General features: G+C 44.4%; 1 protein-coding gene and 1 pseudogene across 1 annotated transcript in view; both read left to right on the forward strand.

The window, feature by feature from the left end:
* The window catches only part of LOC102816202 (WD repeat-containing protein 59-like), a 69,454-nt gene that overhangs the window by 9,128 nt on the left and 37,195 nt on the right, over window positions 1-23,131 (forward strand). Inside the window, exons 2-6 of the mRNA XM_006860170.1 lie at window positions 4,299-4,348; window positions 14,333-14,468; window positions 19,045-19,130; window positions 20,168-20,248; window positions 21,901-21,938. Coding sequence (XP_006860232.1) covers window positions 4,299-4,348; window positions 14,333-14,468; window positions 19,045-19,130; window positions 20,168-20,248; window positions 21,901-21,938 — 391 coding nt within the window. The remainder of the gene's footprint in view (window positions 1-4,298; window positions 4,349-14,332; window positions 14,469-19,044; window positions 19,131-20,167; window positions 20,249-21,900; window positions 21,939-23,131) is intronic.
* LOC102815810 lies at window positions 15,422-16,453 on the forward strand (annotated as a pseudogene).

A 23,131-nucleotide genomic window follows, 5' to 3' on the forward strand; every position in this document is an offset into this window, starting at 1 on the left:
GATATACAATGGAATGAATGTAAAACTAAAGTTCTCTCACGTAAACTACCATATAATTCATAATAAAACATTAAAAATAAACCAACAAAACAGAAGGCTGCAACAGCAGCAGAACCCAAAGCTAGAGCACAAGAAGGATGGTGGACTCCCCAGCCCACAGAGTGAGTAAACTGAGTGATTTTAGACAGGAAGCTTGCTTGCAGAGTGGAGTACCTCCAGGCACTCATTGGGAGAGCTAGGTTTGCTAACCAAAGTTCCTGCAGACTGAGGAGGACTGGGTGGAATGGAGTGTCCTGTGGGTATTTATCAGCAGCCCCGCAACAGCTTTGTAGCATTGCCAGAAGGTCAGAGGCCAGGTCAAGGGGCCAAAGGCCAGAGAGAGCCTGTGAGAGGCCTGGTTCTGGGCGCAGCAGAGGAGAGGCTGTGCCCTGAACATTGCTGATCCTGAATTGCAGCCTGTTAACTCCCCTAGTGGAATCATGGTGTAGCACTGTAGGATAAGCACTGGACTTTTAACTGCAAGGTAAGCAGTTCAAGCACACAAGCCTGCTGCTCAGAAACCCTATACAGGGTTGTTAGGAATAGGGATCAGTTCTATGCCACTAAGCAACAATAATAACATCTTCCATAATATACCCCCTTTCTGTGAGTGTGGTGTCTTGAGTTCTGTGTGACCATTGCAAAGAAGTTTCAAACCCAGTTGAGTAGAGTGTGCCATGGGAGGGAGGCCTTGGTGCCATTTTTGCAGAACCCACCAGCCGTTCTGCAAGAAAAAAGTGAAGCAGTCATTTCTATAAAGATTGTTGATTGTTGTTAAGTGGCTTCGAGTAGGTTCCGACTCACAGCAACCCGGTATAGTGTTTCCAAGGCTTTTAAAATCTTAGCAGGAACAGAAAACCTCAGCTTTCTCCTCTGTAGTAACTGTTGGTCTTGAACTACAGACCTTGTGGTTCACAGTCCAGAGCATATCCTATGGAGCCACAATGCTCTTTCCCTGGAAACCCTATGAGGTTGTTCTCCTCTGCCCTGCAGGGTTGCTGAAGTCAGAAGCAACTCAGTGGCATTGGGTTTGGTTTGGTTTTAGCAAAACCCTCCGTAATGGACCCCTCTACAAGCCCAGTGGTGGTCTCTTTATTTTTGTTTTTCTAATGATCAGTTAGGTGTTTCTTCATTCTTTTTAAAATAACTGCCCTTGATACATTGAGTTATGACTCTCTATTTGCATTTAGGGCTCCTGTATTTTTCCATTTTGTCATGCTTCCAGAATATTCCATCATATTGATAAACATTATTTACTTGTGTTAAGTGCTGTCAAGTCGGTGTAAACCCTCAGTTAATCTGTATAGGGTTTCCAAGGAGCAGTTAGTGAGCCTGAACCATCGGCCTTGCGGTTCAAATCAACTTTGCAGTCTAGCGCATTAACCCATAGCACCACACCAGGAATTGTAGATAGCATGAAATATGCAGTATTGGGCATAAAACTTTTGTTATATTTTGGAGGTGAAACTACTGAACCATTGGACTACAAACCACAAGTCAGCAGTTCGAGCCCACCAGCTGCTCTAAAGGAAAAAGTTGAGACTTTCTGTTCCCACAAAGATTTATAGCCTCAGAAACTATTTATAGGGTCACTATGAGTCTGAACTGCCTCAATGACCCTTAACAACAACAACAACAAGGGCATGCGTCTTTTGGATGATGTGGATCCCCTTTTATTCTCTAGCATCATGTGCCACAAACTAAAGCAGCACCCATTTGTGACTTTACAGTTGTGTAGGTTAGAAGTCCAGGCACTGCATGGCTGGGACTGTGTTCAGCTTCTCACAGGAATTCCACATGAGGAATTAGGTGACAGCTGGCTGTGTTGTTCTCAGGAGAGACTTACCTCAGGAGGAACCACCTTTCTAGGATTGAGGTGACTGAGTCCTTGCTTTATTGATGGCTGTCATTTATTTAGGTATTACTGCTGACTGCTGACAAAAATGTTGGCCGTTTGAATCCATCCAGAAATGTTTTGGAGTGCTGGTATGTGCTGTAGGATAAGCACTGGACTGCAAACCACAAGGTTTGTGATTCAGACCTACCATTTGCTCCTCGGAAACCCGATACAGGGTCTCAGAAGAAAGACCTGGCGACCTCCTCCTGAAAGATCCCAGCCACTGAAAATCGTACAGAACACAGTTTTGCTGTGAAACATGTCACCGTTAATCAGAATTGATTTAATGGCAACTGATTTATTTTTCTTCCTTGCGGCTGTTCTCTGGTACTTACTATGTGGCCCCCTCCATCTTCAAAGCCAGCAATGCATAACCTCCCTTGTGCGGAATCCTTTGTACTTTGAATCTCTCTAAATTCCTCTTTCTCTGACTTCTAGACCTAGATTTAAAGGACTCATGTAATTGGGTCTCTTTCTCTTAAGGTCAACTGATTTCAGACCTTAACATCTACAGCATTCCTTCATATCTGTACCCAGATTCATATTTGATTGAACAAACTGGAAGAAGGTATGTGTACAACAAGGGCTCAGAGTCCAGGGCTTTCATAACAGATCATTCATGGCTGATGAGTGAAATCAGAACTGACCCCAATTTTTTAAAATGTGGATGTACCGGAACGAGAACCAGAATGGGAAAAGTTATGGGTCAGAGCTCTGGATTGGAAGACTCAGTAAAGGTGACGTGTGCCTTATCAGAAGCTGATGCAGTAGATTGGATTATTGCTAAGACTGTGATGTGTGACATATTCAAAGCAGTGGGCTGAGCCGCCATTTTTGAGCCTGGCACCGTTGTTCCCAACTCTGCTGGTCAAGAGATTTGGTTGCTATGCAGTGTGCATGCTGTCCTTGTTTTCTAAGAAGGAAGCTAAGTTTCTAGCAGGGCATCATTTTTCCTCTTCTGATTAAAGTTGTGGTAAACCCCATGTAGGGTTGCTGTGGGTCAGAACTGACTCAGCGGCACTTAACAACAACAACACATACTCTCATTGTATAAATTTAGGTCCATTCCTGTGTCAGTTCTTTGACCATGACTGAACTGAAAAGATCTGGTTCAAGGCTCTGCTAGAACTCTGGATTCTGCCTCTACACACCTTGTAGAAAGATTACACTACCTCTCTCTCAAGGAACTGTTTTGTCTCCTTTCCTACCATTAACGTGTAAGTTATACAGGAGAAGAGTCCTGGAAATGACATCTGATTTTACTGCCTGCCTTTCCAGATGGGCTGTTCTCTGTAGAAAACATTAGCGCCTCCTGATCACTTTTTAGCCTCCAGTGTGAGGACTCTGGCTTCTTGTTCCCAGCATTACCTGTGACATGTTTCTTGAGGATATACAAGTGTGAGAAACCCTTGAGCAAGACTAATGAGGGTGCAAGAGAGAATTTCTGTTTTCCGTTGTGACTAGCAGAAAGTACAAAATGCAAAGTGGAGTCTTTCTTGACAGTCTCTTGGAAAGAACGTAGCACATTTTCCCCTCTCAGTAATACTTTTCGTTGTTGCTGAGAATACACAGAGCAGAACATAAACCAGTTCGGTCATTTCTACGTGTGCAATTTAGTGACATTCATTTCAGTTGTTCCTCTCTCAGCATAAATCTGCTGCCCCCTAAGATTGGACTTAGACCATTTAATAACCAAACAAAGGTGCACACTGCTTGGTGGTAATACCATGAGGATACAGCGGGATTTAAACTTGTCCAAATGAGAGAATTTAGGGATGCCAGTTTATTTGACTCAATGAATCATTTGGAAACAGGACATTAAATTCTGAAACGATGGTGCTACTTAGGACTTGTGGGGGCCAGTAAACTGTGCTAGATATTTCGGATTGACTGTGAACTGGGCATCTCAGTAATAAGAATATGGTCTTGGATGAGGTAGAGTTGGCATTTGAATGTTTGGCACTTTACAACAACAACTGCCATATGGCTTGGACAGGGAATCCATGTCCTTTGGAAAGACATGGGTGGGTGTGTTTTGTATGCGTATGTGACAGGACTCATAGTGACCTCGTTTAGGGTTTTTGAGGCTGTACATCTTTATGGGAGCAGAAAGCCTCGTCTTCTCTCAGGGAGCAGCTAGTGGACACAGACTTGCAGTAAGCAGCAGTGTAACCCACTTCGTCACCAGGGCTTTTTAGATGGGAACTAGAATGGAGTGAAAGTCTCCATTCATTACTAGGGGACTAATTCATGTTAATTGCTAGCTGGGGAAGACCTGGGAGATGGGAAGAGGAAAAGTCAACAATTCTCTCACTTGGGTCTGGTCTTATTTGCAGCACTGAATCTGTGTTCTTTGTAACAGGCAACGGCCATGTCTGTGGACTGTCTTGGGCAGCATGCAGTGCTTTCTGGGTAAGTAAGTGAGTGAGCTTTCAGAGTTCCTCTGCCATGACTTCTGGGAACAAATTGTACATCAAGAGGTTTCTGGGACAATGGAAAATACTCTTATATCTAAGAGTTATTACAATCCTGGGCGTTAGCACTGATTGCCTAATGACGTTGTAGATATTATTTGTAATTTATTTTTTGTCTTTGTCCTAACAGCAATAAAAAGCCCTCCACATTTCAGTGGCTGGTAGCTTGCTCTTGGTTGTTACTTATTGCACAGGTTCTTCAGACAGAAGATGCAGTCTAGTGTGGTCTAGCAGGTCGTTAGGAGAGGGGAGGGGACCTGTATTCTAGTGTGACAGTGCCATCAATTTTGGACCTCTCTCTGGACCTTGCTGGACTTCAGTTTTCTCATGAAGAAATTGAACGATGTAATTGTGCAGTGCACTCTGACTGAACGTTTTTATTAATTTGGCCATTGTGAATTTGCCTGTACTTGCCCTTTGCTACTGTGCTGTTTGCATCAGAGCAAAAATCTAACCTACTGCCAGGCTACTTGATTCTACCTCATAGTGATCATATAGGGTATTGTAGAACTGTCCCCATAGTTTCTGAGGCTGTATATCTTTACCAAAATGGACAGCTAATCTTCCTCCGTCAGAGCGACTAGTGAGTTCTAACCACCAGTCTTTCAGTTAAAAGCCCAGCTCTTAACTCACTATGCCACCAGAGCTCCTAACATTGTACCAGAATGAAAATGTCCAGTGGTTAGGGTCTCCCCATTTCCTTTGATAGTACTGTGAATTACTCCCCCTACCTTCCAAGTTCAACTGTATTTGTATTAACTGAGTTGTTTGTGCACCCATTTACAAATCAATTGTTTTCTTTTCCATTAACTTCAGTATTTTAAGTTCATGTTTTTATTGACCTTTACAAAAGATACATGTACATGACAAACAATAGAGCAAAAGAATATAGACTGAAATGTCAGTTTCCCTCTAAGCCCTGACTTCCTCCCCAGAGACAATTATTTTCTTGTTTTGCATGAGAACATAAAGAAAAATTGGTATGTATGTCTCATTTCTGCCTCTGGCTACTCTCCTTTTCCTTTTTGATTATGATGAAGTGTACATATATTTAACAAAGCATTTGTCATTGAAATCATTTTTTTTGTGTCCACCTTGTGCAGACATTGCCACTATCCATTTCCACATTTTGTCGTCACTCTTTCCAGAAACCTGGTGCCTTTTACAGAACACCTCTCATTTACTGACCCTATCCCACCCTAACTGCTCCTTGGAAACCCTATGCAGGGTCGCTATGGGTCGGAACTGACTTGATGGCACTGAACAACGACAACAACCACCACACCCTAATAGCCACTAGTAAACAGTGGTCTCTATGGATTTTGCCTTTTGTGTCTGACTTAATTTCACTCAGCATACTGTTTTCAAGGTTTACTCATGTTATAGCTTATATTAGAACTTCATTTCTCTTTATGGCTGAGTAATGTTCTATTGTATGGCTATATACCACATTTTGCATTGTTTCCACCTTTGAGGTATTGTTACTAAGAAGACTGCAGTGAACACTGGTGTACCAGTTTCTGTTTCATAATTGCTTTTATTTCCTCTGGGCACATAATTAGGAGTGGAATTGCTGGGTCATGTGGTAGTTTTTTGTGTCCTTTTTTGATTAACGGTCACATTTTTCCTCAGGGGCTGCACCATTTTACAATCTCAATAGTAATAGACGAGGATTCTAATTTCTTCATATCCTTATTAATGACCTGTTATTTTCCAGTTTTCTGAAAGTAGTCATCCTACTGGGAGTGATGGTGTGCAGTTGCTCTGTAGGCTGAGTGCTGGACTGTGAACCACCAGCCACTCCATGGGAGAAAGATGAGACTTTCTGCTGCCTCAGAAACCCTATACAGAGTCACTATGAGTCAGAACTGACTTAATGGCACTTAACAATAGCTATTGTTAAGTACCAGTGGAGTTCTGGTGTGGCTCAGTGGGTTAATGCGCCAGACTACAAACTGTTTAAACTGAAAGGTTGGCAGTTCAGGCTCACCACCTGCTACTCAGAAACCCTATACAAGGTCGCTATGGGTTGGAACCAACTCAACGGCACATAACACAACAGTGGTAGTAGAGTTCTGATGTGGCGCTGTGGGTTAATGCGTTGGACTGCAAAGTTGGTTTGAATCGCAAGGTTAGTGGTCCAAGCTCACCGGCCACTCCCTGGAAACCCTCTATACAGGGTCGCTATGGGTCAGAACCGACTTGATGGTACTTAACAACAACAACAATAGTGGGGTGAAGAAGTATCTCAGTGTTACCTTTCCCTAACAACTAATGAGGAGTCCTGGTGTGGCGCTGTGGGTTAATGTGCTGGATTGCAAGGTCAGTTTGAACCGCAAGGTTGGCAGTTCAAACGCACCAGACACTCCTGAGAAACCGTATACAGGTTCGCTATGAGTTGGAATTGACTCTATGGTATTTAACAGCTACAAGAACCGATGAAGTCCCTGGAGAAAGGACATCATGTTTGCTGCAATGGGTGGGAAGACCCCCACTGAGTTAGATTGATACAGTGTCAGCAGCCATGGGCTCAAGCATAACAGCAATTGTGAGACTGACCGTGTGGTACTGGGCATGTGTCACTCTGTTGTTCATAAGGTCACTGTGAGTCTGAACGAACTTGATGGCACCTAACAACAAACAACAACAACAACAACAACTACACTACTAATGAAAACTGAGCATCTTTTCGTGTGCTTATTGGCCATTTGTATATCTTCCCCTGAGGCATTTATTGCTTAGACCAGGGCTGGGGGTAGGTAGGGGCTGTGCCTAGAAGAAGGTGATGCTGCAAGCCTTGTGTTGGCGATGCAGGACTGCGTGGGACAGCGGGAACTTGATCTGGGATTCTTGGAATTGCTTGACCGCAGGCCAGTGGCGTTTGTTGGCTGCAGTCTCCTCCACTTTCATGATCTAGAGAGAATGGGTGTGGACGTGGTGCTGAGCGTCCATGTCTTGGTAGCACCTGCGGTGGTCAGGTCCCGGTACACCCATTACCTGTTGTGGGTCCCACTTTGGGAGTCGTAGTGCAGCCAGATGCCGAAGTTCTTCACTTGCAGTGGGGACTTCTCAGACACCTGCCCACAGAACACGATCTCCCTGGAAGACTTCTTCATTTTCTTCAGCTGTGACACAAAGTACCAGAAGTAGGACTTGGCGATGAAGTGGTTAGGAGCGAAGATACACATTCGGTAAAGTGGTGGTGTCTTAACCTTGGGGTGGGCAGACAGCCCCTCACCACCTTGTACTCCCGAAGTATGTCCGAGGCCTTTCATGGCGATAGCTCTAAATCACCGCGTCCTGCAAAAGGCTGTAAATCTTCTGTTGTGAAATATTTATTCAGGTCCTTCCATTTTTACATTGGTTCCTCTTTTTGTTTTAAGTTTTTATAGAAATTCTCTCTGTAGTTGAGTATTGATATTGATACTCTTACATTTTTTCCCGATTTGTAGGTTTTTTTCTTTACTTTATTCATAAAGTCCTTTGATGTACAGAATTAAATATTTTTGATGAACTCCAAATTATTTATATTGGTGTTGCACATAGGTTTGGTATCATATGTAACAGTCTTTTGTTAGCATGGGCTCAGAGCTCTCCATTTCATTTTAAAAAAAATGTTGGATTAAAAATAATTGTAGTGAAGTGAATACAGTGCACTAACTTGAAGCGAACATCTCAAATGCATTTTACACACGTGATCGCCTTTCAAACTAAGATGTTGTTAGGTGCCATTGATTGGTTGTGATCATGCACAACGGAAAGAAACATTGCCAGGTGCTGTGTCAGCCTCACAGTCTTACATTTGAGCCCTTTGTATTGCCATCTCTTTGGGCAGTCTTCCTCTTTTGCACTAACTGTCTACTTCACCAAGCATGATATCCTCCAGGGAATGGTCCCTTCTAATGAACGTCCAAGTATGAGAGATACAGTCATGCCATCGGTGCATTCTGAATGTACTTCTTCCAAGACAGATTGTTCATTCTTCTGGCAGCCCAGAACTGAGACGGAAAAGTATTTTAGAACCTTCGAAAGCCTAATAAGTCTGGAAATAATCTGTATTTTACTTTGCAGAAATTTTCTTTCATTATGTCTTTGATAATTTTCTTTCTTTCATTTTCTCTTATTCTTCCCTTCAGGATTGCCTATTAATTGATACTGGATATCCTGCATGAATTGCCTTTAGATCTTTTTCTCTTTGTTTTGCATTCTGGATGTTTTTTCTAACCTTAATTTCCAATCCTTATGTCAGATTTTTAGTTTCAACTTTTTAAATTTCCAAGAGTTTTTTTTCTTTCTCTTTTTTTTAAAAAAACTTTTTATTTTGAATTGAGTAAGGGTTTATGGAGCAGATCATCCGTTTTCTTTTGTTTTTTAAATGTTGTGAATTATGTGATAGTGTACATGGGAGAACATTAGCTTTACATTCATCCTATTGTATATAGTTTCATTGCTATGGTTACAGTCCCCTCTCTGCATCAACTAACCAAAGGGTATATCCTGCAAGCCTGCCCCCTGGGTCGTCAGCACACAGCCCCTCTCCCTCTCTGGGTGTAAAGTCCCCAGCCGCTCCATCTCTCTGTGTCATCGTCTCTGCCTTCATCTCTGATGTCACTGCTTCTCTGGGTAGGGTTCCGCTCTCCGCTCTTCACCCTTGATGGTCCCAGGGACCTCTGCTCCTAGGCTGAAAAGTCCCCTCCTTTTGCTACAGAATGTCTACCTTTATGTTTCCAGCCCTCACAGTAAGTCCTGATAACAATTATTCACTATTGTGCCACATGAGTGCTATCCCCATCTCCTTTCATCAGCCCCGCCCAGACAGATTGGATACTACTCAGTAGAGATTCTACCTTCCTGCCAGCACTCTGGATCTAGGCTCCCTCTTGAAAGCTTGTAAGCCAGTCATTTCTTGCCTTTGTAGCACCTGCATTTTGGGTAGCCAATGTCCAAGTTGCCCATCCCTGTCTACTCTGTGTATGGAGGGGGTGGGATTGATCCTCGTTGTAAAGATTTGTTCCCTCTGTTGAGCTACTGCATCCATAGGTGTAGGTCATGTTCATTGAATTGTATCAGATTACTCCTTTTTTCCTTTTCTTTTTTCTTCCAGTTGAGCTCTGATCATCTAGTCATTGAAGCCAGGTCAAGTAGGTCTTATCTGCAAGTGTGGGTGTTCTTCTTATCAGCTGGACGCTTCACTCTCCACTCTAGTCCTCTGTGGCTAAGTCACTGACAATGGGCCCAAGAGTCCCCAGGTCTTACCACACTGCTGACCAACCAGGTCTCCACCCGGGTTCACAGGAGTCTATTGAATGTTGTAGGGCTTAGCTCACAGCTTCATTGCTGTTTTTCCCTCACTCCCCCTTATTGGTGACGAACATGGTCACCAATCAGAGGCATGTCTCCTTCTGTATTTCCATTGAGTCTTAGTCTTGGGAAGGGGTTTGCCCTGAGGGGACCCAATGACTTTTCTTGATGTCTCCTGGGGAGCAACTTGCTTGTTCTTGTAGTAATCAGTCCTGGACTGCTGTTACTGTTTTGTATTTTTCCTCTTGGTCTTTTTTTCAATAAGCATCTTCAGTTCTTCTAGCCTGCAGGCTGGTCTGCTTGTCTTTTCAAGTGGAAATTTCCTACCTCAAGATAATGTTTTACATTCAACAAATCGTATACTTTGTTTCATCTCAAAATCCTTAAGTGTAGCATTGCTTACCCGAGTTCTTCCCTGTGTTTCCTGTTTTCTCTCCTCTTTCTTTTCCCCATCCTTATGGATGTTGTTCTTAAGTAAGTGCTGCGTTTTTTTAATTTCAAATGGTTGACCATTCTATGGTGTGCGTACCTCACTAGTATTGCTGTTACCCCAGAATACAGATTTCCTGGCTGAAAATTGAGTGTTCAGCTCTAGATCTGAAGGGTAAGCAAGGGCTATAGTCTCCGATTCTACTAGTCTCTCTCTAATCTGTAAACCTAGTGTTTTCTTAGGATTTTCAGGTTTGTTCACTCTATCCAGGACCTTTTAATGCGATCTCAGCCTAGCACTTGGTCGTGGTAACCAGACACCATCTAGTTCTTCTTGTCTCAGGGATGGAGAGACTGATGGTCACGTGTTCTATTAGTTCATCAGACTAATTATTTCCAGATGTCTTTAATTTACTTCATTCTTCTTTCCTCTGAACAGGGAGAGACCAGTAACTGCAACTTTAGAAGACCCCTCATGAGCTTTTAACATCCTTGATTTTGTGGACTATTATGCTGACTGACCCCAGAGTCCCCCAAAACTATGGTTCTGAGCTCCCAGGTCCAGCAAGCCCATCATTCCCTCAGGATATTTGCTTATGTCTAAGAGGCTTTCATAATTTTAACCCCTGAATACTACAAGAAGGGAGCCCTGGTCGTGTAGTGCATTATGAGCTGTGCTGCTAACCACAAGGTCAGTAGTTCAAATCTTATCAGTTGCTCCATGAGAGCAAGATGAGGCTTTCTGCTCCCATAAAGATTTACAGTCTCAGAAACCCTATGCGGGTTCACTGTGGTTCCGAACCGACTCTGGCATACAACCACCACCACCATGCTCCAAGGGTTTTTTGTTTTTGTTCTTAAGTTTGTCTTCTCTTATATCTCCTTGATGATTTATAGTTTTTCCTTTTCTCTGCAGTTTTCCTGTTTCCTCCAAGTTCCTTTTGTTCTTTTGATTGTGTTGGTGTCTATTTTGCAAGTTTCCCTGATGACTGATGAGCATCATTTCTCTGCTTGTATTAAAGAGGGGTTGACATTTTGTTTACAGAGGCTGATGGTGGGAACCAGGCTCTTCTGTTTGGAACGCCCAAGTGAAATTTCCTTGAGGATTTTGTTGTTTTGGGTTTGGTAATTTGCTTTTGTTTTTATCTTGGCCTGAACATGTTTTTTTCCCATTTACTACTACGAAGAATGGTCCACTCTGTCTGAAGACAGTAGTCTGAGGCCTGCCATCTCACTGCTTGGAGTTGGGCACCCTATACTCCCCTCTGCCAGGCCGCTCGTCCTGGGTCCAGTGCTTCTCGCTGGATGAGTTGTACCAACTGTGAACAGGACCCACTTTCTACCTGGCTCTGTGTGGCAACATCAGACACTCCTGAGAGCTCGTTTTCCTTGTTTTGTGGTGTTCTGGGCTTTGTTTTCCAGTCCTACCCGTTGCTCTTGCCTTTAGCTGAAATCCTTCACTTCCCACTGCCCCAGCTCTGTGCTGGAGTCTGTTTTGCTTCCCATTCACCTCCATCAGCAGACACTTGCTTGGGCTTTAGTTTTCTTACTCGAGATCAATTACCACTGTCCGTCTGCTTTTTATTTCCTTTTTCTTTTTTCCGCCCTTTTTTTTTTTTTTAACTTTTATTTTTGTGGGACTTCAGGGGACAGTGAAGATAAACACATATGTTCATACAGTCACACTTATCCTCAAGTGCCTACTCTGCATATGCTTTGTAATCTCAAGTTCTGTATTGATCAGTATCCCAAATGTATAGCTCTTCAGCCTCTAATGTTTTTCTTACTACTGGGAAGATGCCAGCCTGCCTGCCTCAGGGTCAGGTGACTTCTCCACGGGAGGTCAGAGGTTGTGGAGCTTTTTATTATTTTGTTTTAAATGTTTTATTGTGAATTATGTGATAGTTTACATGGGAGAACATTAGCTTTACATTCATCCTATCGTGTATCATATCATTGCCATGGTTACAATCCCCTCCATGCATCATCAACCAACCAAAGGATATACCCCATAAGCCTGCCCCCTGGTCATCAGCACACAGCCCCTCTCCCTCTCTGTGTCTAAAGTCCCCAGCTGCTCCATCTCTCCACATCATTGTCTCTGCCTCCATTTCAGGCATCACTGCTTCTCTGGGTATCCCACTCTCCGCTCTTTTCCCTTGATGGTCCCAGGGGCCACCGCTCCTAGGCTGCAAAGTCAATCACTTGTGGAGCTTTTTTGAAGTTCTCTGATTTTGTGACGTACCTGTGATTTTCCTTTTCTCTCTTAGCCATCCCTCCTTTCGGTTTTTGTTACCACCTACAGTTTTCCTGGTGTGATGCTGTGGGCTAATGCGTCAGACTGCAGTCATTTGAACTGCAAGTTCAGTGGTTCAGGCTCACCAGCTGCTCCTTAGAAACTCTGTACAGGGTCACTGGGATGGAACTAACTTGACGGCACTTAACAACAATTGATATCCAGGAGCCCTGGTGTAGTGCTGTGGATAAATACGCTGGATTGCAAAGTCATTTGAACTGCAGGGTCGGTGGTTCAAGCTCACCAGCTGCTCCCTGGTTTTTGTGGGTGGGAACTGAGTTGACAGTACTTAACAACAACAAATTGCTATCCAAGAGCTTAGAACACTCTCTAACAAAGAATCAGCTGCTGCTGCCGCAGAGGTGTTGATTAATAAACTAAGGATTTTTTATTTAAAATAAGAAAAAGTATCTTTTTTTTTCTCTTTAAATAAAAAATGTGTTTACTTAGAAGCATTCAGATTGTCACCATAGTAGCTATACCTTGCTGTTGTTGGAATTGCACAGTGGTATTTGTGTGGTGCTCATTGGACTGCAGGTTGGTTTGAACCATAAGGTCAGTGGTTCAAACTCGCCAGCCGCTCCTCAGAAACCCTAAACTCGCTGGCTCCTTGGAACCCAGTCCTTGCACTTAACAACAACAATTAAGTTAACATGGACTCCCTCCTAATGTGGCACTGTAAGATAAGCAGTTCAAACCCACCAATCACTCCTTGGAACCGACTTGACGACACGTAACAATAACCATTCAATTAATAGTTATTTTGTATATGCTGCACTAACAAGAACCTGCTTTAAATTTCCACAGTAATTTATAATTCCCATAGTGTCCTGATGTGACACTGTAGGATAAGCACTGGACACCAAGGTCAGTTTGAACTGCACTATCGGTGGTTTGCACTCACCAGCCACTCCTCAGAAATCCTGTACAGGGTCGCTATGAGTCAGAACTGACTTGATGGCACTAAACAACAACAACATACTGCACCAGGCAGGGTTTGGCTGCGAAACTACTTACTACCAGGACGGGGCTATCTAAAGACACCTTCGGTTGTGTGTTAACTACACAAAAAAAAGACACTGCATAGTTTAAAAACAAGTCTTGCACAGCTTTACCTTTCAACTTTTTTTCTTTAAAAGGAGTGAGTTGTGTGGAAGGGGGCTTAAATGCTTTGTTGTTGTTGGTAAGTGCCCATCAAGTTGGTTCTGACTCATAGTGACCTGGTATAGGATTTCTAAGGAGTGGCTAATAGATTTGAACTGCGTCTCTTGTGGTTAGCAGTCCAGGGCTTCTCCAACAGCACCACACCAGGACAAGAAAAAGCAAACACTCTGCTGAAACCAACTTCATCTTCCTCATCATGTCGTCAACCTCTTCATCTGCCTCCTCATTCTCATTTATCCTTGTCTTCCCCCTCTTCCTCCTTTTCTTACTTTTACCATCCTTGACGATTCCCTTTTTGATCACATCACGTTTTCCCTTAGCCCAGTATGCAGCAATGTCTTTTTGTAGTTCTTCAGCTTAGTGGCTGCTTCGTAAGGCTGCTTGTCATTGGCGGCAGTATTCCACATCTCTCTCGGTTTCTTCGTAGTATCACCAATGGATAGGATAGGTCAGGAGGCTAGCCTTTGATTTTTGGGCGATACTCAGAACAAAACAAGAAAGAGGCTGAAGGAGGTCTCTTAGGTGCCTGGGAATCCTTGAATGTCACTGGAGGAGACTCTCACAGGGTTTATGACTCTGGCCATATTTGTGCATGTCAGAGTAGGTAAATGTCAGGTATATCTGGGTGGTGTTTTGTGTTTTTTTTGAGTGCTGCCTGCACACCACATGCAATTCCAAATGTGCTTTTCTAACCTAGTGCTAATGTCTTGTGTGTTTCTGTTGGTCCCCCAGCCGCCGATTCCTGTACATCGTTAATCTAGATGCCCCATTTGAAGGTCACCGGAAGATCTCTCGCCAGAGCAAATGGGACATTGGAGCTGTGCAGTGGAATCCTCATGACAGCTTTGCACACTGCTTTGCAGCTTCGGTGAGTTCACTGAAGGGGTACGGGAAGAACCTCTTGGGGGGTTATATGAGGCTGGCAGGATTTGTGCCCTGTGCAGAGGAGACCATAAAGTCTTCACTTCTCAGTCATAGAAGAAGTTTGGATGGTTCTGAAAGAAAGGGAGAGGCAAAATGTCAATTAAAAACTATACAGGAAAATGTTAGGTGGTAGGTACCATGCGTGTCAGACCTTATATTTTTACAGCTTGAACCCAAGGAGATGAAGGGAAGCAGTAGGTGCTTGCCTCTGTATCTGCAGTCTTGATACGGGTGAGGGAAGACCCATTTTCATCAGCGGCTGTACGAACAACCAGGGCTGAAAGCACGAGATTCTTGTTGCTGCTCTGGGAGCTACCCCAAGAGCACTGGTGAGCAGACCTGGGGCTGACGTTCATTGTTTCCCGAAAGGTCCAGAAGATTCTATACACCCTTCTACCCAAAGAATGAGTTTCCTTCTTGGTTCTGAGTCATTAGATCAGTTACTTCCCTGAATTTGTTTTCAGGGAAGTTTTCACCTACATGTTTACCTGTGAATTTTTCTCAGAAAGTAGTAGATCCATGGTTTTTAGTAGGTTTTCTAAGCTCTTTATGACCCAATAAAGAGTCTGGGCGAGATCATTCATCTCTGGTCTCCTTTGCCAAATTCTAGGTAAGTGTTTCATTCGCCCAGAACAGAGGTCTACACCCTTCGCTCCTTTTGCCATGGACAAGTGTGTAAGGGAACAAGATGTACAGTGTGTAAGGGAACCCTTCTTGTTAACCCGGGGTCCACGGCACCATCTCAGGGGGGCTGAGTTTGCTCTGAATGGCAGGCTGTGAAAGGAAGGCGTCTGAGAAAAGAGAGAAGAATAGCGTTGTCAACTTTCGGAGGAACAAACAGCTGTTCTTTGACAACCTAACGAGCCCAGCTCCCCTGAACACCACCCACTGCTCACCATGGATGCCCGTGTGACTGAAATTGGACTAAATGAGACTCTCACCATTAGGCTTCTTATGCAAAGAAAGGAAGTAGGATGCATCATGGGGAAGGGGAGTCGGTTAAGAGGATCTGCAAGGAGAGTAGCGTGTGGATCAATATCTTGGAGGGGAACCGTCCTGAGAGGATCATCACCCTGACTAGGCCCACCAATGCTGTCCTTAAGGCCTTCGCCATGATTATCAGCAAGCTGAAAGAAGATCTCAACAGCTCCATGAACAACAGTAGGGCAGCCAGCAGGCTCCCAGTCACGCTGAGGTTGGCTGTGATCAGGAAAGGCATCTGTAAGATCCAGGAGATCCACAAGAGCATGGGTGCCCAGGCCCAGGTGGCAGGGATATATTGCCCATCTCCACCGAACGTGCCATCACCATTGCGGGCGTGCCACAGTTGGTCACCGAATGTGTCGAGCAGATCTGCCTGGTCATGCTGCAGACGCTCTTGCAGTCTCTGCAGGGACAAGTCATGACCATTTTGTACCAGCCCATGCCAGCCAGCTCTCCGGTCATCTGTGCTGGCAGCCAAAACTGATGCAGCAATGCTGCAGGCTACCCCCATGCCACTCACGACATGGAGGGACACCTTCTGGACGCCTATTCCATTCAAGGACAACACAACATTTCGCACTTGATCTGGCCAAACTGAACCAGGTGGCAAGACAACAGTTTTACTTTGCCATGATGCACGAGATTTGCTGGAATTGACTCCAGTTCTCCAGAGGTGAAAGGCTATTGGGCAAGTTTGAAGGTATCTACTGAAACCACCCATGAACTCACCATCCAAATAACTTAATTGGCTGCATAATTGGGTGCCAGGGTGCCAGCATTAATGAGATCCACCAGATGTCAGGGGCCCAGATCAAAATTGCCGACCCAGTGGCAGGCTCTTCTGGTAGGCAGGTGACTTTCACTCGTTTGGCTGCCATTGTTAGTCTGGCCCAGTATCTGATCAATGCCAGGCTTTCCTCTGAGAAGGGCATGGGGTGCAGCTAGAACAGTGTAGGTTCGCTCATAACCCCTCTCTGCTCTTTTACCATAATCCAACTGTGTAATTTCTTGTCAGTGATTCCAGGTTCTACATAATTTGTAAGTGTTCAGTTTCTACACAACTTTGTAATCCTCTAGGAACTTTAAAATCACATTTTTCTGTTCAGCTGGTAATGCTGGGATCCATATTTAGTTTTATAATCTTTTCCCTGATTTTAGTTTTGTTTGGGTTTTTTGGCTCATGAATTTTATTTCTGTTTGTCGATAAGAAATGTAAGAGTGAGATACAGATGGGTAACTCATGATACTGTAGTGAATAATGCTTATCAGGACAGATTATGAGGGTTGGAAATGCAAAGGTAGAAGTTTTGTAACAAGGAAGGGAGTAATTAATTCTCCAGGATAGGAGCAGAGGCCTCTGGGACCATCAACTGAGAAGAGCCGAGAGCGGGACCCTGCCCAGAGAAACAGAGATGCCTGAGATGGAGACAGAGATGATGACGTGGAGTGATGAAGCGACTGGGGACTTTGGACCCAGAGAGGGAAAGGGACTGTGGGCCGAAAACTGGGGGGAGGAGGGGGAAGTGTAGGGGGCGGGTTTCTGGGATATACCCTTTGGGTGGTTGATGATGCATGGAGGGGATTGGAACCATGGCAGTGAGATGATATTCAATGGAATGAATGTAAAACTGAAGTTCTCCCATGTAAGCTATCATATAATTCACAATAAAACATTTAAAAAAAAAAAGAAATGTAAGAGTGGAGTGTTAATAAAATTTCAGTTTAGTTTTGTAATGTCAAGAATTTAAGAATTAAAAAATGGATAGATTGGTTAAAAAATTTTTTTTAAAGCTGCTCTTCTCAGTCACTCTGGAACAAGAGTCTGATTTTAACCACGGATGTCTGAGGTTCACCTGGCCTTTGGGGCTGTTCTGAAGAAGCAGGGGGTGACATGGTTTCCTGCGTTTCCCCTCTCAGCTGCTACCTTGTGTGTTAGAAAGAGTGTACTTCTTGTTGGCTTGTGCCTCTAGGCCCCTTAGTTCCTCTCTCCCACACAGCCCCTGATCATTCCCTCTGGGGGTTTCTGCCTGGCCTCAGATGGCATGTGGGGCTGTAACATTCTTGGTTGCTGGGGATTATACTCTGCGTTGTAGGATGAAGAGCAACATCCCTGGTCTCTACCCACTAGATGCCAGTAGCATCTCCTCTAGTGGTAACAAGCTGTCAGATGTCCTTGGGAAGCAAAATCGTCCCTACCTGGGGAACCACTGGTTTAGCCTGAGCCCTTAGTACTTGGTCTAAGTAGATGGAGATGGGAGGAAAGTGGCCATTTACAAAGGAAAGAACCTGGACTTTGGAATTAGGCAAATCTGAGGTTGAGTCCTACTTTTATCGGACATTGTTTTATCTTAAGGAAGCAACTAACTTGCTGAGACTCTGTCCCCTCATCTGTGAAATGTGGGTAAGTGACCCCTGCCTTGCAGTGTGTGTGTGAAGGTGGAGGTCAGGTTTGTTCAGGTGCCTGGTGCTCTGGCTCCCAGCACATCCTTAGGAAATGGCAGGGGTTCTCATTATAAGGTGAGGGGACCTTGAGTGGGTGACATTGATCTCAATCAGTTAATAATCTTTGTTTACCCTCTGTGTGCTTTGTAAACTCATGTAGGATACTCGTGATAAACTTTGTTTCTAAAAAATGTCTTCAGTAGTTTTACTGTTATTAGCAATGTTGATTTCATAAGTTTGAAACAATGATACCATGTTTTTGGAACGTAGATTGTGACAACATATATAAAACAAAACCTTGGCCGTATTCAGCCGTGTGTGTGTGTGTGTGTGTGTGTGTGTGTGTGTGTGTGTGTGTAGCTCCATGGGACTGATGACACTAGTCAGTTTCCGATGTTTTCACCACCGTTACCAGATACTTGGTGCCCCTTCAAGTTTGGGGTTTCTGGTTTTTTTTTTTTGATGATTTTTGTTTTATCTCCCCTTTTTCCTAGTATAGTTGTGGCTTCTTCTGGTGCCTTTCCCCCACTTCTCTTTTGGCTTGACCCATTAAGAAATGACGTGTAGGCAAATTTCAAGGGAGCTTGCATCATTTGTGCTTTAGGACACATTGGTGTTTCTTTTTTCTTTCTCGGAATCTACATTTTTATAAATGTGTTAGGTGGATTCTGGGCATTTAATAGTGAGACGGGTGAGCTGAAAACTTCTACTGTGACAACAATTAGCTGGCGAGATGCGTCTTGTTACTTTAGAGCAGGGAGGAGCTTCCTCCAGTGGTTGGTGGTGTCTCCATAGCGCATAACTAACTCCCATGCTCGGTAGTGCGTGCTTAGCGTCAGTTCATCTGTAACTGCTCCAGGAGGAGAAATTTAAAAGATTATGCTGTGTTTCCTTTTTGAAATTCAGACTTCCACATACTGAGTTTACTTAGTTCAGGCTAATCCTACTTGTACTGATGTGGATGGCTTTTTTCAAAGTTCCATCTGTAAAATGTTTGCGCTGTAAGTTGGTTCTCCCCTGGCTGCTGCTTCTCAGCCTTCAGCATGTATTCTGACCTGCATGGGATGCTACTTGCTGCCTTTGTTTCTTTCCAGAGTAACCAACGGGTCGACCTTTATAAGTGGAAAGACGGCAGTGGGGAAGTTGGCACAACCTTACAAGGCCATACTCGTGTCATCAGGTAGGCACCTGTCCGGCACAACTCCTTGGCCGTTTGTCTTGTGGTGGTCTTCTCTACCTGTTCAGTGATCTCCAGAGCTCATGCTACGCACCAAGACTTTGTCCCGACCTCCTGTGTTGTGTTGGCGCTGGGCGGCTATTACGTTGTTTGCATTCTCCTAGTGATGACTTCCACCATGCAAACCAGCTGCTGTTTCATCACCCGCATCTGTGTACCCATTAAACCCCCAGCCCTAGAAGACGCTTAGATAAAACTTAATCCAAAGAAAAGGATTAAAGGTGATTTCTGCTGTAGGAGGAAGAAGTTATGCCAACAGAATGCCTCTGTCCAGAGTTACATATGCCTAGGAGGACAAGGGGATATCAGAGCACAGCTTCACTCATTCTCAGTTCACATTATCCAAATGCAGACTTGCCTCCCACTCACCATCTTCCAGGTGATGTGTGGAGTGTTCCTTGATCCATGTTTCCCAGGGTCACTGTCGTTTCTGAGCAGGGAAAGCATATTCTGGCGGGGGGCCGGGTGGCGGTGCAGGGGTAATGAAGCCGAGCTGGGCAGAGATGGGGAAGGTTTATTCTAGGTGTCCTGTGCAGTCACTGCCTTTTTACAAAGCCTAGGGAGGGTCACAGGGGTGCTTGCAGCCTGTGACAGTGTGCCCGCATTGAAAGGGACTTCGAGTCTACTGAAGGCACCTGTGGTTGAGTCTGCTTTAGAAAATGATAGCTCAGAATTGATTACCTTGTCTGTTTTTCCTTCATTTTGTCTGTTTATTCTATGTATGTTGAAATACTCCCATTTCTTTTTGGAGAAAGCAGTAGTATAGCTGGAGACTCCATGGAACCGAATCTGGAAAGTTCCTTCAGAGATCAATTAAGACTTCTTGTTCCCACAGAGACTTTGGAGGTTCCCAGCCTAAACCATGCTAAGAGTCCCATTAATGGTAGCTTTCCAAAGCCACAAGAGACTAAATTTGCTGGTGCTTTGGAACCTGACTGATTTTTTTTCTCTGTTGTTCTCTTTATTTCTCATGTTCCTAGTGATTTGGATTGGGCAGTGTTTGAGCCAGATCTCCTGGTTACCAGCTCTGTGGACACCTATATTTACATCTGGGATATCAAGTAAGAACAACAGAAATATAATCACTTTGCTGTGGAACACTTTGGGACCTTTGTTTTAGAGTTCAGGAACCTTCCTGTAGTTTTCCCAAGAAGCAGACCCTGAGACAAAGATTTGAGCAAATGCATTGTTTAGGAGGTAAAAGAAATGCTGAAAGGGGAATAGAGGAGAGACAGGGTTGAGAAGGCTGCAAATAAAGCCTGTTAGATCAGCTGGGTACCCCCCTGAACAGCTAGCACATCATTGTACCAGGGGAAACACTAGGCGCTAGAACCCTTCTCCGAGGTGTTCCATATAAAGGCTGAGGAAATTTGGGTATGATAATATTCCCAGTCATTGGTTTAAGCAGTTCCCCAGGGGTATCAGTTCCCTGTCACTTCAGGTCTGTCACAGAGGTTTATAAAGCTGGTTTCAGCAGCCAGAGAAGTCCCTTCAGTGAGCAATGCAGGTGCTGGCATTTGGCAATTGGACTGATGTTTACTGAAGTGGGGGATTTGGATGGGGCAGAGACACATCTGCTCCAGCAAACAGTGCAAAGACAGCTGCTCAACTCTTGTCTTGCTCTTGCCAGGCGTCTCTTCCCCACCTATACAAGGGCAACGGGCTGCCTCAGAGGTTCCTCTTCACAGTCACCTAGCCAGGCATTTATAAGACTGTCATAAGCTCTTTGCTGTGTAGAGCGAAGTTCCCTTTGTCCTAATAAAGGTGACTGTTCTGAGGCTGTGTGGTGCTGTGGACTAATGCGCCAGACTGCAAGGTCGGTGGTTCAAGCTCACCAGCTGCTCTTCGGAAACCCTATACAGGGTCGCTATGGGGCAGAACCGACTTGATGGCACTTCACAACAACAACAACAACTCTGAGGCTGTAATCTGTTCAGTCCCCAGACCAGACACCCTCTGCGCTCACCAGGCCCCTTCCAAGTGGCAGCGGCTTTGTGATGCTTGACATTGAGAGGTGGGATTGCAGGCAGAGGACAAGCCAGGATGGGAGGCACCAAGCCCAGCTAGCCCAGCCAAGAGGAGCTTTGCTAACTCAGCATCATGTCCCCATTAACTTGAGGGGAAGATCAAAACTTCCAGGGGAAATGGGAGAGGGAAACACTTAAACAAACACATGAGGCAAGATTAGAGAGTGTCCTTCCCTTGCATGAATATATTATTTCCCCAGTTTAAAATTGGAAAGGCTTCACTTTGAACAGAAAGCTGAAACCTTAGGTTTGCCTTGTCTGGCCACACAGCCCAAGGGTGCCACCCAGTTTTGTCATTGTACCACGTGGGCTAAAGTCATTTCTCCCAACTTGTAATACACCAGGGAGTCATTGAAACCCACTCTCGGTGTGCTGTTGGGAAACTTGTTCAGAGTCCCCTTTCCATGACTGCCACCTTGTTGCCAGTAGGAGATATGTGACCAGGATTCCTTTGCCCCTGGTCCCCTTACATCCGAGTCCCCTAGTTGTATGTAATTTATTTCCTATGGATCAACTCTATGGCTCTAAATTCAGACTTGGTAACAGTTGGAGTTGGCAGAAGATGCTCATCTACTTGGCAGCGGGCCTCTTTTTACCCTTCTCTCTATAGCCCTAAGTTCCCACTGGCAGGACGGTGAAGAAAGCTGTGCAAAGCAGATACTGGATTTCTGACCTTTCTGTTTCAGAGACACCAGGAAGCCTACTGTTGCACTGTCTGCCGTAGGTGAGTGTGCTCTCCCCCAGCTGGACTCCTCCCACCTTTGCTTGCTGGAAAAATGAGAAGCTGCATGTTGCCAGGGTCTTGCTTCAGGCTGTTCACAGAGGTCAGAGTTCACAGCGGTCAGAGCCGGGCAGTTAAGTGTGGGGCAGGAATCTATTTCCTAATTCAAGCAGAGAAGTTGAGGAGTTGGTTGGTTTGTAAATATCTTATGACAAAATTTAAATGTTTGTGAAAATAGAAGAAAATGGACCGTAGTCATCTTCATCCAGCTTCAACTGTTGTCAGTATTCAGCCCGTGTTAGTTCATTGTTGCCTCTCCCCACGGCCCCAGCCCTCCCGTCCAGCTCTCGTGGGATGATTTTTAAGCAAATCCCAGACACCACATCATCTTAAAAAGTATTTCCGAATGCATTTTTTATGAGTTAAGAACCCTTCAAAAATAACCTCAGTACCTTGAAAATACCTACAAATATGAACAATAGTTTCTCAGTGTCATCAGATATCAGAGCATTTGTTCACATTTCCCTAAGAATTTCCTCATTTTTTAAAAGCAGTTTGAATCATGATTCCAATGAAGTCTATACCAAATTTTTTTTTTTAATATAGAAATTTATTCTCTCTCTCCTTTGGTCTGTTTCCCTCTCCTGTAGTTTATTAAAGAGCTCTCTTGTCTGTCTGTGATTTTCCCACATTGTGGGTTATACTTATCACACCTCCATGGTGTCATTTAATGTGGACAGACTAGTCTTTGAAAAATTACCTTCTGATCTACCTGTTTGCGTTGCTTAGCTGTGGAATTCTGAATTGTGACTGTTACAAACTGTTCCCACCACTTCCTGAGAACAGAACTTGGATATTGAATTGGTCTAACTCAAGACAGCAAAGCCCAGTGTATTTTGATATCTGGATGAAAGTATATTTATCTGTGTCTCAAATGCTGTTTCTTTGTGCCTCCATAGTTTTTGTGCATACACATTTGGTGTTTGCTCCAAAACGATTGCACAGTTCTCCTTTTGCCTCTACACCTCATTAGTTAGAGGCTGCATTATGCAGCTGGAGCGTCTGTTCCGATGTCAGGCTGAGGGCCGTGTCATTTGTGTCTGACAGAGGAGGCGCTTGCTCAGTATGGGAGCCCAGAACCTGTACGCCTGTGCTGCTGGCTCAAGGATTCAGTTGGTCTGGTCCCTCTGTTTCTG

The sequence above is a fragment of the Chrysochloris asiatica genome, unplaced genomic scaffold, assembly GCF_000296735.1.
Source record: "Chrysochloris asiatica unplaced genomic scaffold, ChrAsi1.0 scaffold00037, whole genome shotgun sequence".
Lineage (NCBI taxonomy): Eukaryota > Metazoa > Chordata > Mammalia > Afrosoricida > Chrysochloridae > Chrysochloris > Chrysochloris asiatica.